Raw genomic sequence first — 19,649 nt, forward strand, 5'->3', positions numbered from 1 at the left:
CTATTTAGTATAAATCCAGCTTGATAGAAATTAGTTTGCAGTGTTGCAACCAAAAGAAAAAGTAACAAGAAGTGCAACAAATGTAACTATAAATGAAGCAAGTTTGTGATTGAGTACAATGTAACATAAAAAAGTAACACTTACTAAAACAAACATCGAGCATTCAAGATTCAAACTGACCTGTAAAATGGACTGAAACTGCGCACAGAACAGGGTGCAGGTGTGCTCTAATCAATTGCTATCACCTCATCATTGAGGTTAACATCTCCTTCTGAATCGCGCAGCTGAAAATTCATCGCCTTAATTGGCGTATTCGAGATCTTTGCAGGAAACTGGCAGGCGAGTTCACTAGAACTCGAGCCCGACTGGCGCTAATAGAGGTTGCTGACCTGTGCATATGTACGTGCATCGAGCGTACGCGCATTTCATTGATGAATCAGGCCCTATATCTGAACTGGTCACCTGTCATGACTTAGTTTGTAACTTTGAGCTTACGTACACTGTAAGCTTTATATTTTTTGTCTCACGTAATTTCTTTTTGTTTTTTTCGTCTATATGTTGTGTTGTTTTATGTTATGCTGTTATATTTTACAAAAATTTCAATTAAAAATTTACAATAAAAATAAGTACCTAATGACAATTTTGATCAATTATCATAATTTTGAGTTGGAAGAAGCTGAACAAGATCTTGAGGTTCTGAAGTCAGAAAATTTAAAGAATACTTTCAGCAGATGGTTTTCAGAATAATAAGAATATTAAACAAGGAATTAATTGACAGTAAAGAAAATAAATTTCGAAGAGATAGCGTTCATTAATAGTGAACCATATTTATTATCAATTTTAACTAATGTACATTACCCTTCTACATTTTAACAAACTTAACATATGTCATCCAATACAATAATTTTAATTTGCTCATAACACATGGGATTAACCCATCTAATTGTGTTTATTTCTAGTGCAATTGGGGACAGCACTAGTTCCAGGTACTCTTTTCCCCAATAACATCAGAGTTTTTGTTTGCAACTGTGATTTCCCTGACATCCAATCCTGCTTATGGTCAAGTAGAGTGTTAAATAGGACAGAAGCTTCTGTTTTGTTGGTCTACATATGTAAGGCAAGAGTAAATATTATATTTAATACAGATATATAGGTATGTATATTTATTTATTTACACATTTTTGCAGAGCCAATATGTAGTATGCTTCTGATTTTTCTGAGTCTGTGCTTGTTTTTGTCAGTACTCAACTGTATAGCAATGGTATTTTACTTTTACTTTTTACTATGTATGTATGCAAACTCTTTTAAATGAATAAAAATGACTGTTTAACTTTTAAAGATGTTCTTAAGAAAATCCCCTTTTCCTAAGCAGTCAGTTTTGAGGTATTGGATAAGATGAAATAAATCGATTATTGAGATTGGGACATAATTCAGCTATACTATGTCTAAACTTGAACTATGAATGTACCTGAATGTTATAATTCTATAATGTGCAATAATCATTATGAATTGACTTTAACATGGATTAATCCATAAGGATTAATGATAAAATAACTCTTAATAATAGCTCTCGTAGTGGTAAAATGCAACTACATACAGAGGTGGCTAAACAAAACTTCAAGTCTAAGAACTGGTAAAAAAAGAAATGAGGTATATAAAGTGCAATGAAATAACAGCTCAACAGGAGAAAAATATTGGCGCCTGTCTCTGTCCCCAGCTTATCTTTGGACATCTTTTAGCTGCTAATGGTTTCTACTGTTTTTTTCTGCCTGCTGACTGACTGACCTTCTTCTTGTTTTTTAAATTTACCTGTTCTAAGCTCATCACTGCATCTTGATTTTGTGATAATTTTTTGGCCTGTTTGAACTGTCTGCTGCTACTATCTAAGCAATTCTGGTCACACTAAACTTCCGCAGCACAACAGCAGCATCATCAGCAGTTTTTAAGACTCTGCTAAGGCCTGCGCTTTTTATCCCTTTATGACCCCAGTGTACCTATCTTCTGCTGGCTAATTCTAGCAGGACAACATACATGTCACAAACATGATGCAAAAAACATTTGCATCAAGAATGTGCAGCTGACAAATCTGCAGCAATCGTAAGATGCTGTCATGTCAATATGGACCAAAATCCCTGAAGAAGGTTTCTAGCACCTTGTTGAATCTAAACCACAACAATTTAAGGCAGTTCTGAAGACAAAGGTTTGTCCAACCGGGTACTACCAAGTTGTACCTAATAAAGTTGCTGGGGAGTGTATAGCAGAATATGCCGGAAGTGTGTAAAATTAGTAATTTATTACTAAGTCATTGGTTGCCAGAGTCAAAGGTAGAATGGAAAGAATATTATTATTTTTATTAGTAAACAGGATTTATATAGCACCAACATATTACTCAGCGCTGTACTATAAATAAGGGTTGCAAATGACAGACTAATACAGACAGTGAAACAGGAGGAGAGAACACTGCCCTGAAGAGCTTACAATCTAGTAGGTGGGGGAATTTCACAAACAATAGAATGGGAGATATGTAGTGGTGGGAAGTGGTGGTTTCAAAAGACAGAAGAAGATGGGTAGGCAATTTTGAAAAAATGGGTTTTGAGCGCTCTTTTAGATGAGCAGAAAGTAGGAGCAAGCCGAATAGGTCGAGGAAGACCATTCCAGAGAGTCGGGGCAGCTCTAGAGAAGTCTTGCCGCTCCGGGGTGCCGCTCCATTGTTCTCCCCTCTTCATAGAGCAGAACGGTGCTGTATGTCCAGCACTGGTTCATGCATCATGCAGTCGTTTGTCGTTGGAAAGGATTGTGAAAGATCCTTTCTAATGACAATTATTGCACATGTGTACTTGCCTAAGCAACCCTAATACTTCTGTTAGGGTTGCAGTGTGATGTGTTTCAAGGTCAGTCTTTTTTTTTTCAAGCAACAGGCTTTGAAAGGAATATTCTGACCATGAGTAGACATATTAAGAGATGATGGCTGATTTCATATATATATATATATATATATGTGATATATGTGTGTGTGTATGTGTGTAAGGGAGCCTTTGTGCCATTGTGTGACAGTGGTGCCATACCAAAGCTAAATGAAAAGCACTACATATATATATATATATATATATATATATAATTCAATAGCCACACAGTTCCAAAAATTCATGATGATTTTGATTTTTTTCATATACATATATATTCAATAAATTTTTGGAATTGGGTGGCTATCCATTTAGTACATGTTCTTCACCTCAAAGCTTTTCACTTTTATCTATTAATGTGTTCACAAACCTTTTCTGTACTAATTTAAACCTCCTTCCATACACGTGCACGACCATACCGTGCACTCATGCACTGTGACCCCACACACACATCGCCTTCTTACTCCTTCACTGAACCCTATACAGCACCACCATCTGTGACAGCTCCTGTAGGTCAGCCTACCTTGAACGCGTACTTGGGAGCCTCCTTCGTTTCTTATTGGCTAGTAAGTGTCAAGTGCTCTCTGCTGATTCGATAGACGCAGTGTCGGTCAGCAGCAAGATAGTGTGAGCAGTGGTCACCCCAGGCTGGTCTGGATGAACTATAGACGATGCAGCCGGGGCCCCGGGGACTTGGAGCTGTGCGGGCCTCGGAAACGGTGGGATAGAAATTTGGACCCTGTGTATCTATATAGGTCAATATTTCCCACCAATGCGTTGATTTGATGTCTATGTGTGCTGCTGTGCATTTTTATGGAGCGGCTGCTTTTCATCTTCCTGTGGATATAGCGGTGCAGTGTCTTCATGCACATTTGGGCTGAGCAGACAGAACTTGTGCCCAAGCTTATTCTACACCAATCATCTATGCAATGTGGGCGAATATTTGTGTGCTATGAATTCCTGGTCACAGGTTAGGAGTGTGAATGATGCAAAGCTGAGGCGTTTTCTATGAAGACACTTCAGTCTCTTATTTCATGTGACCTCAGAACCTCCCTTTGTCACACTGGAATCTATTACTGATCTGCTGATGCCGCTGTCTTGCTGTTTTTGATGCTTTGGCCCCTCCACCTTTCCTCCTGTGTGACTACATGAAGCGTTGTAAGTCGGACGAATTGCACCCTGAGGAGGTGGCTGCTCAAGATGCTTCATTATCACCTAGTGTCATGGAAGTGCGAGGATCAGATAGTCCAATGCCTGGGGATGTGGGCTCTGCAGGACCATCTGTCAGCCAGGCACCCCCTGTATTCACCAGGAACAAACCACCAGACCTCAAGGTAATGGCATCGACATTGGACATGTGCGCCCTATACCACATGTATGTTCAGTATATACATACATAATATTACAGATATGGCATTCATATGCACACAGCGTGCATTATCCAAGGTGGTATCTCTTGTAGATTACTTTATGTATGTTTACCAATCTATTTATCTCCCTAAATAATTGCTGGAAATTATGTTTACTAAAATGACATTCTTTTACATTGGATACATTTATTTTGCCATTCTCACCCAGGGTTTTTGTTTATGCATAGGGTTCCATTAGAGCAGCAGTCGCCAACTGGTGGTCTGCAGCTGTGGCCGATGCACCACGGAGCGGGGCCAGGAGAAGGACCCGCTGGGGACACACCGGCCAGAGCCGTGGACTATGTCCCTCATACTGATCGCAGGCTCAGGGAAGTGGGCAGGTTGTGTCTCTGGACACAAACTGCCCACTCTCCCATCACAGGCTCAGATCTGCCATGGGAGAATGGGCTGGGTTATGTCATCTTGACGTCACTCTGGGGGAAGTTTCTTCCCCTTTGAGTGACGCCCGGCTCCCCGGTCCGGAGCCGGCTAATTTAGTGGTCCGCCGGTCCTACCACTGCTCTAGAGGTTCCTTGAGGTTTGGCTGATTGACCTTTCATGCCATGGTGATCTCATAGTTGTGTCGCCAATGCCACTTGGAAAAGTCAGTTGCATGACGCCAAACCCATTTTACCTATTCCTAAGGGGGTATTATTTTGACTGTCTGCTATTTTTTTTATTGGTTTTTAGTAGACTTCAATTTTATTTCAAGTGTTAAGAAGATGGATATAATATGAACTAAATACACAGTTCATCTAATAAATGCAAATCGTTTTACCATTTCAAATCAATATTCTTTGTAAGTGCAAAATACAGGGACAATGATAACACATTTCAAAGCCTACAATTCTGTAGGTTAGCTGTCTGCTGTTAGATTGCTATGGTCCGCCTTTTACTTTTTCTGTTCTGTTTTCTGTAAACCCAGCCAGGAACGCCACTTCCCAAAAAAACACCACTTCTAGTGTACACTGGATTTCAGCACTCAATGGTTTTATATATGTATCCAGAGTTATGCTTCCATATGGAATGCTGAACATACAGAACAAATCTTTGGCAGGTAAATTAACATCAATGAAATATTCATTACTGTACGCAAGATGCTTTCTTCTGCACCCAAGGTGGGGTGTGCTGAACTTATTTGGCTCGGCGGCTGTTTCCATAGAGATGCTGGAAAGAATAAAGTTTATCTGGCCTTGTTTGAGATTTGAGATGTGGAGTGGGCTGCTAGCAAGACGCATATTATGTAAATTAGGTTTATTAATTTGATGAACATTCTTGTATTTAATTGGTATCATAATCTAGAGGTTTGTAAATCTGAAATTGTGTTTGTTCAGTTAAAGCCTTGATGAAATGCAGTGTTTCTCAACCAGGGTTACTTCAGAGGTTGCTAGGGGGTTCCTTGAGTTTTGAATATAGTAATTATTGCAGGGGTTCCATGATAACCTGAAAGTTTTCTCAAGCAGTTCCTCCATGTTAAAAAGTTTGAGAAACACTGATGTAACATATTCAACATACCTGCATTAAAATACCCATTTAGGGAAAAAAATCAGTAAGTAATTCATGTATAGGCACATGAAAATTGATACTGCGGCTTTTGTATGTGCCTTCAAGGGATGATGAGACCCATACCAGTAGAACCTTTTAACTTCGACCTTGATTTACCAGAACATGAAGAAATGAGATTTTATGAGTTCACTGAGTTCTTGAGTGTGTTGTGTCAGTTGTTGCAGTTATATAGTTGGTTGGGTTGAAAAAAAAAGACGGATGTTCCCCAGATCAACAGTCTCTGTTATGTTTAGCTTTAATGCCCAAATATATTCTGTGCTTCTAGAAAATAATCTAGCTTTTTTTTAAAGCAATCTATAGTAATTGCTGAAACTACTTCCTGTGGGAACCTATTCCACAATTTCACAGACCTTACAGTGAAGAATCACTTCCTTATCCAGAGATTCAATTTCCTTTCATCTAGATGCAAAGAGTGCCATCTTTTCCTTTCCAATGACCTTAAAGTGATTAATTGGGAAGAGTGTTCTCTATATTGACCATTTATATATTTTTACATGATGATCATATCCCCCATAATTGTCTCTTCTCAAGGGAAAATAGATTCAGTTCAGTTAATCTCTCCCCACAGCTGATCTCTTCCATTCCTTTTATTAGTTTAGTTGCCATTCTGTGCACTCCAATTCAACAATGTCCTTTTTGTGAACTGGTGACCAAAACTGGACTGCATATTCCAGATCTGTTGTGACCAATGCTTTGTACAGGAAAGTACTTTGCTTTAGATTTTGCAGCTTGGCATTGCATGCTCATATTAGGTCTATGATCTACCAGAACCCCCGGATGCTTTTCTATTTCTGAACCCCCCTTCTCAACTGTTTTCCCCCTTGACAGTATGAAGCATGCATGTTGTTAGCCCCCAAGAGCATAACTTTACATTTCTCAATATTAAATATAATTTGCCACTTGGCTGCCCAATCAAACAGTACATCCAGGTCTGCATGTAGATTCCATATTCCATTACATAGTTTGGTTTCATCTGCAAACACACAAATGGCACTTTTAATCCCAAACTCTATATCATTTATAAAGATGTTAAACATTAAAGGTCTCAACATCTGAACCCTGGGGTACACCACTAATAACCTTAGATTATTCAGAGTATGAATCAATAATCAGTACTCTCTGGATGCGATCTTTAAGCCAGTTTTCTATCAATTTACAGGTTGAATTTTCTAAACTTGTAAACCCTAACTTGCAAATTATTCGTCTGTGGAGTACGCTGTCAAACTCTTTAGCAAAGTCCAAGTACACAATCTCAACTTCTACTCCACTGTCTACATGTGTACTTACTTCCTCATAAAAAGATAATATATTTTGACAACTTCTGTCTTTCTTGAATCCATGCTTACCATTACTTATAATAATATTTTCTAGCAGGAACTCTTCTATGTGGTTCTTTATCAAACTTTCTAGGACCCCTCTCTATGGAAGGTAAACATATTGGTCTGTAGTTACCTGGTAATGACTTTGCTCCCTTTTTAAAGATAGGAACCACATTGGCCTTACACCAAGCCATGGGTACGTTGCCAGTGATTAAAGAGTCTCTAAAAATTAGAAACAATGGCTTTGAAATAACTGAGGTTAGCTCCTTAAAGGACAGATGGATGTAATCCATCAGGTCCCGGTGCTTTATCAACATAAAGATCCCACTGTTTCTCAATCATTTCAATTTTGAGCCATTGTGGCTCCTTTAAAGGCAGTGACATTGCTATTACCAAATTTGACTTGATCTCTGTAGATTTCCTTTGTGTACACAGAGCTAAAAAAATGATCTTCCATCAATGCTGTTTGTTCTCAATGCTGGTTTCCACTTTTTTTTAAACATCTTTATCCATCTGTGCACATCGCTTGTCACTGGTGTCATGTTCATACACATTGTATAGCTTTCTCTAGATGTGGGAATGCTTGCACCACTCCTTCTTCAAGTAATGGTACATTGCTTCTGTTTGGAATCCATTGTTCACCTGCAATGCAGAAAAAAAATCTCAAACACTTGAATAGAAAAAGAATTACTTAACCAACATGTGCATTTTGAGGAACTCAAACTTAAAAACCAAAAAAAACCTATGGACACATTATTTTTGGTACAGCCTTTCCATTTACTTTTCTTCCTGCCAGCACTGCCAAAAACTGCTTTAACCTAACCCAATCTACCTGAAGTGTGTGCCGAAACAGGGACTTCTGGGAATGGTGGTCTTCCATGTCGCCTGCAGCATGCAGGTCATAGTAGTATTTATACTAATAAGTAATAATTAAAATCTGTCCAACGTGGGTCCTTGGCCAGGGCAGTATCCAGTAACACTGATACGCATTCTTTTTAACACAAGAGTCACTTTAAAGCTTTATTTTAAATTATAATCATGCAAGTGGATTCAAAATGTGTGTCAAGGACTTTTTTCTTTTTTTAGATTTGTGGACAGAGTGGATAATGCTCAGAATTAGTGTTTGTTTATTGCTACTATATGCACATTTTTAAAGCGGACCTTAACTCAAATGTTTTACTTTGAATAAAAGTGTAGACTTATTTATAAAGTGAAAGAAACTTTTTTTTTTATTTGCAACACTTTAAAAAAAAAAAGAAAAAGAAAAAAAACGGTGCAGCACCACCCCTTTCAGTCTTGATTGCTGCGGCAATCAAGACTGAATGGGATCGCAGACCCTCCTGAGATACCTACGTCACGCATGGCTTTTGGCTACATTTTATTCACTAAGGGGAAAGGAATGCCGATTTCACATATGCCAGCCAAGGACTGGACTGTAGGACTGTGTCAGTATTGAATATAATTCCTGGGGTCCTGTGGAACTGGGTCTTTTTAGGGAGTAGAGGGCTGGACAACAGACTTTAGTGTTCTCCCCAGCCTCTTTTACCCTTTTCAGTGACTACCCAGCTGTGTTTTGGTGGTTACTGAAAAGTTGGGACACAGTACAGAGGCCCCCAATTCTTACTAGTGCCTAGGGGTGGGGAAAATTGAGATATTGGCACTGACCAGCAAGTATTTGTGGGATTTTTTTTTTCATCAGTGTAAAGGCACTATGATACATGCTCTAACCACTGCTCTCCATACATATGTTGCATATTACTGAATATAAACCTAACCAATGTTTTAATTGTTCTAACAGTTTTTGGTTACTAGGTTACTGAGTCATTTTTTTTAAAGTGAATCTGTTTTCAGACTATACATACTAAATTATTTGCATATAGTAAACCCACTAAAAAATGAGCTTTCATTTGCTCATTTCATTTGCTTTTTTTTAATTTAAAGAGGAACTAAACTGAAAGTGCCTAAAAAAATCCACTAACCTTCAATCCGGCAGGGCAGAATAATTCATTCAGAGGTGTCTTGCATCGGGTCCCACATCATCCCGGCATCCGTCCCTGAGCCTGCGCTCCAGGCGCCGCCATCTCCTTCTCCTCTTCCTTGTTCTTCCTACGTCACCCGACCCAGACTTGAGAAAGAAACATGAGGTACTTAAAAACAAATAGACAGATTTTAAAAAAGAATAAGTCAATAAATGAGACTGCAAACAATAATATAATACTGAAGCTACTCAACATTTAAGGTCCGTGCAAAGTGGGCTCAATACACATACCTTGTCCTATGATAAGATCAATAATGCTGTCTGTTTGAGGGACCAAGAGAAGGAAAGGAAAGAAAAAAGAGGGAAAAAAGAAAGATGATTTAAAGAAAGAAAGAACAGGGAAGAAGGGGGGCTAGAGGGTAAACACAGTAAGCTTGTGGGCAGTGCAAGCATACACCTCCTTTGTATCTCCCAACATTGGGCCTGATATAATAAAGCTCTCCAAGCCTGGAGAGGATACACTTTCATCAGTGAAGCTGGATGATCCAGCAATCCTGGAATGGTTTCTTCAAAGTCATTTGCTATTTGTTAGCAAATGTTTTTAATTCTGGGCCAGATGAAATCCAGGCTTGCTAAATCACCCAGCTTCACTGATAAAATTGTTTCCTCTCCAGCCTTGCAGAACTTTAATAAATCAGGCCCTATGTCTCTTACCCTGAAAGGAGATGAGCTCCCCTATCCAACCATGTTAGATGCCACTAGCTGGTCCCATGGGGCCCAAATCTCTTCAAACTTAACTAAACAGTTCTACAGTTTAGCCAAGCATTGTCCCATTAGCTTTACATCACCAACTCAAGCTCTCAAATCAAAAAAGGATAGTCACATGGACTTTAAATGCACCATCATGAGGCATCGAGCTGCGTTAAGAATATGTGCAATAAGGGCTTTCTTCTGTTTGATGTTATGGGAACATTTAGCAAATGTGTCAGCGGATCTAGCCAAACCATGATTTCTGCTATGGCAGAAAGGAGGTCATTAACTTCTTCCCAATAATGCATGATTTTTTGAGCAGGTCCAGATGTGGTAGAGCATTCTAACCATCCACATCTCCAGCATAGATTTCTATAAGCAGGATACAGAGCTATAAGCAGGTATACGGTTTATCTGAGATGTAGTTCCAATGCATGAGAACTTTCCGTTTTCTTTGTATAATGTACACACTGAACTTTTATGAGCTCTACTCCAGATAATCTGCCAAGATAATCTGCCAAGAGGTTCAAGAGGTAGCTTCGTACCCAAAATAGATCCTCATGTAGACATATATGCGTGTTTGATAAATGGCATTACCTGGATCAGTAATCAGTATTTGATAGATTTCCAAGATTAGTCTCTTGCTAAAGGGGCCACCTGCACACACTGCTGTCGGGGCAGAAAAAAAAGTTTCTAGTCATAATGTCAAATATGAAGATAGCCAGAGATAGCTGAGAAGGGGAGTTCACCATTACTACAAAATTTCTTATGACCAAAACATAATATCCTCTTAAAGCACCATGGTTATATCACTCGTTGTGTCAGGCTATCAGGTAGCTGGGGATTATACAAGAACGATGTGAGTAGGGACTTAGTAGAAGATAACTGGTATATATGTTTACAAAGCAACGAAATGCACTTTGTGAAATTCATGGGTGCTAGCAAGGTAGAGTCTGTGGTATGTGGAGGTGAGCTTCCACAGCATGGAGTTCAGGTATATAGGAGCTAACTCTTCTTAATTGGCTGCAAGCATCGTGTCCCTACCCTTTACCTTATTCAAAGACTACAAAAGATTGGCTACTTAAGGTTCCTAATCCTTAAACTTGTTGCCACTAACCATCACCCGCTTTGGAAGTTTGGAATTTTGAATATGTCATTGAATAAAGAATCTTCAGAGTTAACAGCCTTTAGATAACATTACGGATGTAAATGTTATTCTTGATAAGTCATACTATTATCTGAATAGGGATGAAAGTTTGAATAATAATGACACACATATACATCCTTGAAAAGATTTACCCAGATATTCTCCAGCTCCTTTAATATCTTGTTACAAACCACATGGTTAAACACTACATATGCATGTGTTCTCTATCCCCTGAGAAAGCCTTTATAGACAAAATGCGTTGGTAAATAAAGAGACAAATTACTATTTTGTGCATGTGATGACACCTTATATGTTCACCAAAATACAGAAACTTTATGTATGTTTGTAATAGGAGGACTATGTCAAGAATGTGAACTAGCATAATAGATCTGTTAGAATTCAGCTTTTCTTTATTATTAGATGTTACTTTTCATTATATGAATAAATTAGTTATACTTTTAAAAACATATTGCCAACAAAAGCCTGCTTTCTCTTAGCATATTTTTAGTTTAACCTCAGGCTTGTTGGTTAAACCTCAGGATTTATTGTCAGGGTCTCTGTTTTCCTAGGGTTAACCTTATAACCTAGAGAACACCATATTTGTTCAAAAGCCTATGAAGAGAACGTAGTGGTAGCAATGGATTCATTAGTGTGAGTAAAATATCGCCTACATACAATTTTTAACCTTTTTTATCTGAACGGGAACTTCGGCTATATCTGGATGTTGCCTGAACATGGAGGTTTATATGGCAGTTCATAATTTGATATAGATGGACCTCACGGCCTTTTAACTAGGGAGGACTCTGGCACCAGGGGAGTAAAGTAGGGATTAGGCCCCTGAGGGGATGGAACTGTCTGTGGTCTGGATGGCATCCTGCATTGTTGGGTGTTGAAGCTGGAGTGGGGTTGTACTGGACACAAAGGGTACTCAGTCCGATTAGCCTGCTGTCGCTGCGAAGCATCCTCCGGTGATGATGGTGCAGAAGAACCATCAAAAGCCAGTGCAGGAGATGCCGTGGAGATAGCTTGGCCTTGGCCATGTTCTCCTGTGTGGGCCGGCCCCATCTTTGTGCACATGGTTGAAGAGGCTGCTTCCACAGTGAAGAAGCCAGGAAACAAAAATCCAGTGCTGCACAAGTCCCAACACCTTTGGGTTCAGGCTGGTGGTGCCGATTGCCCATTACAGCTGATCTATAAGCTGCAGTGTGCGGGTTGGGACAGGAGAACAGCAAAGCTGTGTTCATTTAGCGCAAAGTCCAAGCAACTCCTCCGAGAAAAATTGGTTTTCAATTTTCAATGAATTCTTAGCTACTTTTGTTTGGCAACAGCATTTTGGCAGACTGCGCTAGTCGTCTAATGTAAGCAACCAGCAGATGTTTGTAAGCCAGTGTTTCTTAAGATATAGTTAGCCACACAAATTGAACCATGGATCAGTTTACCAGGATTTGCTGCTTCCTAATATTTCCATTTTGGAACAACAACAGCACAGTTGTATAATGACGCTGATAAATTGGGCAGATATCGGTGTCATTGCTGCTGTAGTTACTGCTGCCACTGGCAGCTTTGGAACAGAGGCCCCAGCACATAAAGGACTCCTTTTTTTTCTTTTATTGCTTCTGACAGAGTAAAAAGTGTAGGTGGAAGTACTGAGCAGTGGTCTGACATAGTACTTCTGCATCTGAACTGTAAGTAAATGTAATTCTGGCACTAAAATTTCAGTATTTGAAATTTACAGATTTGCCCTGTACTTGATACCCTTTGCAGTGAATCCCCTATTCCTCACCATCTATTTCCATCCACCGCGCTTTCTCCGTTTCTTCCTGCCTCTTCCTGTACTGAGTGTTGCCTAGTTTTTTTGCTTATATTGAATAGAACAGCAAAGAAGCCTTTGACTTTTCATTATTAGGGTGAAGAGTCAAAGTAAGGAGTTTATTGGCACTTAAAATCAATCAGATTAAAATATTAAACAATTTGATTTAATTTATTAAACATCACAATCAATTAAGGCATTTAATAGAAAAAATACATAGTACAAGGGTTTAAAGTGCCTCTAGTCATTCTGTACGCTGCATTGTTCATTTCTTATCCCTCATGACTTGTGTATAAGGAATATACTGATTGTTAAAAATGTTTTTTTTTTAAATGATTTCAAGTATGGTAATAATTTAATGTCCATAATTTGGGCACAGGTCCACAATGAGATATGCTTAGCAAAGTGTTTGCTTTGTTAGCTAATCTGTGTGCAGAATAGAATATTCTATTCGTGTGAGAAGGCGTGGCCTGGCGGAAAAATTAAAAGATTACATTGTAATCTGCTTTTTAAGCATTGATCACAGTGATAAAGTTAAAAAAAATAAATCCAAATAATAAATAATAAATCAAACAGTTTATTCTATTATTGTACCCTTGTTTGGAGGCTGAAGAGCTGCGGGTTGCCGACCCCTGGTCTAGCCTATCCTGCTCTGGGAACCATATATCTGTGGTGGACTGTGGAAACGTAGGTATTTGGTGTTGTAAAGTAAGCTATCTATTATTGTCCTGTGTCAAGATGTCAACAATGTCACATCATAAATGGTGATATTTGGGGCCCTGCAATATCCATTTTATCACTCCAAGCATTACCAACTTTGATAACTCACAGGGACTAACAGCTGTGGTTTACAACTGCAAGCGTAAAAGGCGCCGTGGGCACTGCTATGGTATCCCTTCCTCTCTCCCGAAATCTGATCATCGCCCATCTCTGGTTGAGATGATGGAACTCCTGCGCAGGGGCAGCACCCATTGGGAAAGCTCGAAGTGTCAGGTGCCCCTCGCAACTAATACTTATTGCAGAAGGGATGTCACCTGTCCCTTTCTGCAATATGGACTTGCCTCATGCCAAAGATTGTAAATTGTTTTTTTTAAATAATTTGCATATTTACGATTGTATGATTTAACAGAACAAACAGATCCCTTTCTTGAAATAGCTCAGATTCTTGACTAACAAATAATTCATCTTTTATCTATATTTTAATGCTTTCCTGTTCTTTTTGAGCTTGGTGACCTTTTTGACCCAAACCATCATGGTTTATTAGTTATTTATATCTTTTAGTACGTTTTTCTTTTTTCTCACTGTCACACAATACTGTTTTATTGTTACAGTGACATAGCTCAAAAATCTGTTCCTTGATCCATAGATCTTTCCATTGTGAAAATACTGGCATTCACCCCTGGTTTCTATATATATATTTATATATATATATTTTTAGGAAAGAATATAGTCACACTATTTATTTTTTTTTCCACTCTTCTATCAGTATTCGAGACTAGCTGTGACACGAGTCTTGGAACCTGATAGCCATTGATAAAGGCTATAAATTTTTCATGATTGTAATGTGACATTCTCTTCCTGGTTTTGTCTAACTTTTGGAATCCACAGACTGCATGATTTCAACCTCACAATCTTCACTGTTTATGAAGATTAGTTATGACTCAGGTTGGGTACATGTATTTGTCTTTCTTTAATGCAGTATTGTATAACTGTAAGTTAGGGTTTGGACCAGGCTATACATTACAGTACAGCTGTAATCTTGGTATATGTTTGCATGCTAGCAAATGTAAAATAGTAAATGATTTCTAGATTAAAATTAGGTGGTTAAACATTTAATTGTTATTTTCCATTTTTTTAATGTCTAAGCTGCAGATCATGAACAACCTCTATAACGTGCTTAAATTCAAAGTTGGAATTTTTGTTGCCTAAATGTTTTTTAAAGCTGCATACATTGAGATGTCTGGCAGCAACTGCAGCTTGTATTAACTATCACAATATTTTATTTAGCCAGGATGGTCACTGCATTTATCACAGATGCCCTTTTTTTTACAGAAAATCCAGCAGCTTTCTGAAGGATCAATGTTTGGACACGGACTAAAGCATCTTTTTCATAGCCGACGACGTTCAAAAGAGAGGGATCATCAGACTTCTTCAGACCCCCAGGTTACTTGCTCAACCCCAGGTCCTCAAACTCCTTATGTGCCCCAGACTGCCCCTTTATCATCATCTGACCATGACTCTGCAGATGAAAAAGAGCGATCTCCAGAAATGCACAGAGTGTCCTATGCTGTCTCTTTGCATGATCTGCCAGCACGTCCAACGGCCTTCAATCGTGTTTTACAACAAATTCGTTCACGTCCTTCCGTAAAGAGAGGATCTGGACAGCACGGGGGTGGCCGGCGCAGCAAGAGTGGACCTGGGGACACTGTTCATCATCATCATCACTCACAAATTCGTGGAGGGAGTCCTCATCTTCCTCGCCGTCCTCCGCCAATGGATGGTGGATTAGTTGCAGTATTACACCATCACCAGGGTAGACCACGGTCTTCCTCTACCACAGATGCAGCACTGTTAGCTGGAGCTGATACAGCTGCTGCTGGCGGTTTTGCACATGAGGACCAGGAGAGAGCAACAGAAAAGGTATGAAGGACAATAAATAAAAAACTGTAACCAATGTATGATGTTTAATACTTGCAGACTAGGCAGGACTTAGTTGGTTTGAGACTTATTTTTAAGACAAATATTTCAAAACTTTCTTTTCACAAAAGTAGTAAAGAGGAAACAGATTTTGACAGCCATTAAATTTGGATATAATTTGACTAAGTTAATTAGACAGACCCTTTAATAGATGCAGTCAGATGAAAGAGTAAGCTCACCCATTAAAATGTGTGACTTGAAGAGGCAGGTCCTACAGACAAGGGTGATATACTTGATTATAATTACCTAACAAAAATATCTGCAGATGTAATAGTGTGCTGTGGAAAAAACAAATATATCTTGGACCTCAGAAGCCGGTATTGCCCTTTTTAACAGACAATACTTCTTGTAGTTGTTTTGTAAACCTGTTACTGATATTTGGGTTATGATTTGGTGACATTTTTGACCCTTTCTTTATGCATTTATTTAATATATTTTAGTGGTAAGACGTTTGTGGGTTTCCTCCCCACAACATTTCAGTGGTATTCAAATAAAAGCTTTCGTAGGTCTATTAGTCTATTAGTGGTTCAATTTTGGAACAAAAAGCCTTACATTCTCATCCACCACACTTTGATATGATCCCAAATTCATAGCTGACCTCATAGTTTCATAGTTAGGTTGAAAAAAGTCTATTAAGTTCAACAACTAATGAAATAATAAGTGGACAGAACAAAGCTGTTTTTTTTTTTTTGTTTTTTTTTTTTAATTTGGGAAATGATTGTGTATCATGCCTGGATTGCATGAAGATCTCCCACAGTGGTTGAAAATCACTGACATACAGGATATTCCTCATGGGTTGGCACAGATTCCTCCAAGGAAATTTGTTTGCGGATGCAATTCTCTATACTAATCCCAGGCCCATTATTAACATTTAATGCTCTCACAATACCCCTGAATAGGCATATTCACCCTTGGCACGCAGCAAACCTTTGTACTTGAGATTTAAAACTTGGGGACTGTAGGCACAGAGGTGTGATACTGTGTAACGCTAAGACATAATTACCAGTTTCAAATGTTCCATCAAATATAGCAGAGCGTTACTTTTTCGCATGTCCACTTTAAAGTGTGTGGAAACTTTTTTGTTTTGTTTTGGATAGTGGGCGATGGACTAGAAGTTGTTTTTATAGCTATCCAGGGTTAGATAGAAACATTTTTTTTCTCACTTTCTGTCCCAATAGCAATTGTATAACCAGACAGGAAACAAATAAAAAGCTCCAACAGCAACACAGACATAAATAAAAATGTTTTCCTTGTGGTAGATGTGGTAGGAATGCAGTAAAGAGCTCTGTTCATTGCTGCTGTTATTATTATTATAATGCTTTATTATTTTAATATTTTACCTGATATCTACTGTGGAGGAGCTTCCTAACATTTCCTAATGTTTTAGAAGTAGAACTATCTAGATTTTTTCAATTTCTGTCCATCTGTCCATCTTTGTTGGCATGGTAAGGTACAACTTGAAGCAAGATATTGCTGATGGGTAGCAAAGTAATATTTGGATTTCCTAGGAGTACAAACCAGTGCTCAGGAAAGCATATGCCCAACATAAAATATAAGCAGTATGTTTGGAATTTTTAAGGACTCTACTAGGTACTATGTAATCAGTAGGGTTTATAAGTGATAGAAGAGTTATTAGAGGATGGACTTTGTTTCCTTTAGGGATGAAAGATCCATATTTTTTAAAAAAAATATTTTTGGTAGATTTTTTTATTTATAATAATAAATGTGCTATATCTTTGCACAGCAGTGGATAGCTTTGTTTGCAAAGCGTATGGTGGAGGGGTATAGGTATTTCTAGATAATCTATAGGAGCAAGGCACCTTTCAGTCCTGCTAGCATGTGGTTAGCTCATACCATGCACCCACTTCTATGGGTTTTTTAGTGTCAACCACAGCATTTGACAACTGTTTTGTTGTGCATTTGGGTTGCAGTGCACTTTTTCCTCCAGAGGAAAACCAAGTGTGCAGCCGCAGTGTGACTAGTCACTTTCTGGAACTGCACCATCTACCTCAACTGTAGCTGCTATGGTTCCTATCTTCACCTTTTCAGTTAAATTGGACTGGCTGAAGCCATGGTAGAGCCTGCATTTGAATTCTGAAGTCAACCAAAAATTTGAATTAATGTACAATTTTTATGTAGGAATGTTAAAAAATTGTTATTCAGCAGGTCACCACGTCTTGGTTTTTGTAATTCATTATATTTGAAAGATCTTTACAGTGTTTAGGGAACACCTATGTATGAAATTGTATTGCTTCAGGGATGAAGACTACTTTCAAAAAAAATTAGTGAATTTGGAGAATGTTTTAGTTTAGTTCTTTATACCGTAGTAATTATATTGTGGTTCCTATTATTTCCTCACTCTCCCTCTAGTGTTTTAACTTCTACTTCAGACATTGTGGCTAGACCACTGTAATTAGCATGCTGAAAGCATGTTCTGTCAGCCCTTCTTACATTGATGCATGACAAAGAACATATCTTCTCTTCCCCTTTCCCCATCTTAACTTCATAACTCCTCTTTGTGCACATGCAGAGACCTCTGGACTCTTGAGACCTATGGGTATATTTAGAAATGATTTACTGTTCATTTTGCTCTACATTTGTTGCTGAATATTTACGCTATGTATCAAGCAAAATTAGTGGAAGTTTGTCCAAGATTAACCCATTGTGAATTACATTCTTTGGTTAAAACAGTCCTGCTCTTTTTTCTGTCATTGAAATAGAGATTACATGAGGCCTAAAAAAATTATTACTAATACCAATTATATATTTAACAATATTTAATGATCTTTTACATTTCAGTAGCTTTTATTTTGTGGTAAAGTACAATGGATAGTAACACCCATTATGGCTTTTCTTAAACAGTGCGCAAGGAAGCTGTATAACAGTAGCAAAGTAGCTGTATACAATTATAGAGTATTTATATACAGTTGTGCAAAATTTGTGAAATATTTGCCATTTGTTTGGAAAATAATTCTTATTTAAATTAAATTTCTTTTGAACCTTATTATTTCAATTTTCCAATTTGCACTGACACTTTCTATCTTTTGTATGCTAGCAGGGCATGAGGATTGATCCCAATGCAGTTGTTAGTGTTAACCGCTGGGTATTGTTCAACCTGCACAGTAGCCATTGGCTAAGATAAAAAAGGATCTTGTTGTGTCCTTTAGTGAATGTAGAGAAAAACATTTTAGGGTGGGTACCAAAAACAATATTATGTACAGTACCTAACATATAAATAATCGTAGGTTATCATATTGGTGAAAAATAAGCTATTGTAGGACATGTTACCTGACCCTCTCCAATCTGGCTTTCGAGCTGCCCATTCCACTAAAACAGCTCTTACTAAAGTGGCCATTGGCCTTCCCAGAGTAAGTCTCAAGGCAACTTTTCCTTCTTCCTTCTCCTAGATTAGGGGTGTCAAACTCAGGCCCGCTGGCCAAATCTGGACCGCCAGGTCATTTTGTTTGGCCCCCTGAGGATTTGGGAAAATGAATGGCATCTGGCCTGCCTGCTCGCCAATGCCTTCTGCAGTGAGTGATGCCGCTACCACAACTCACGTCATCACTCGCGTCCACAGAGTTCTATAGACGCAAGTAATGCCGGGAAATGCAGTCCCGGCATCACTCGCATCTTTGGAAAAATTAGGCAGTTCCATAGACGCGAGTAATGCTGGGAATTGAAGTCCCAGCATCACTTGTCTTCTGTTTCTCTTCTGAGACCGGTCGCTATTCCTAGCTCACAGCAGGAGAAATAAAATTACTCAGATCTGCAGGAAACAAATCAAAAAGTACAGGGTAATCATCTGTTTGAAATGTGTGAAACCATCAAAAAGAGATGTCACTCTTTTCTGTCTCTTTTGTAAATTATTATTATTAAACAGGGTTTATATAATAAATACTTTTCTTTTTCTTTTCTAACAAGAGTTTTGAAGATATCAGATATGAGCACATAATTTATACATGTGTAACATTCATTTTATTATTTGGTGTCAATTGATTATTTACATTCATGCCATCTTTATTGAAATCTATTCAAGAACTGTAGCTAGGGGCCAATTAGTGCTTACATTG

The 19,649-nt window shown here is 38.4% G+C and overlaps 1 protein-coding gene across 1 annotated transcript in view; it reads left to right on the top strand.

Annotated features, from left to right (window-relative positions):
* The first annotated feature begins 3,515 nt into the window (after positions 1 to 3,515).
* TMCC2 (transmembrane and coiled-coil domain family 2) overlaps positions 3,516 to 19,649 on the top strand; it is a 51,151-nt gene continuing 35,017 nt past the window's right edge. The window contains exons 1-2 of the mRNA XM_072424948.1: positions 3,516 to 4,237; positions 14,935 to 15,522. Of these exons, the coding sequence (XP_072281049.1) occupies positions 4,052 to 4,237; positions 14,935 to 15,522 (774 nt within the window). The 5' untranslated portion in view covers positions 3,516 to 4,051. The remainder of the gene's footprint in view (positions 4,238 to 14,934; positions 15,523 to 19,649) is intronic.

Source organism: Pyxicephalus adspersus, chromosome 1 (assembly GCF_032062135.1).
Source record: "Pyxicephalus adspersus chromosome 1, UCB_Pads_2.0, whole genome shotgun sequence".
Taxonomy (NCBI): Eukaryota; Metazoa; Chordata; class Amphibia; order Anura; family Pyxicephalidae; genus Pyxicephalus; species Pyxicephalus adspersus.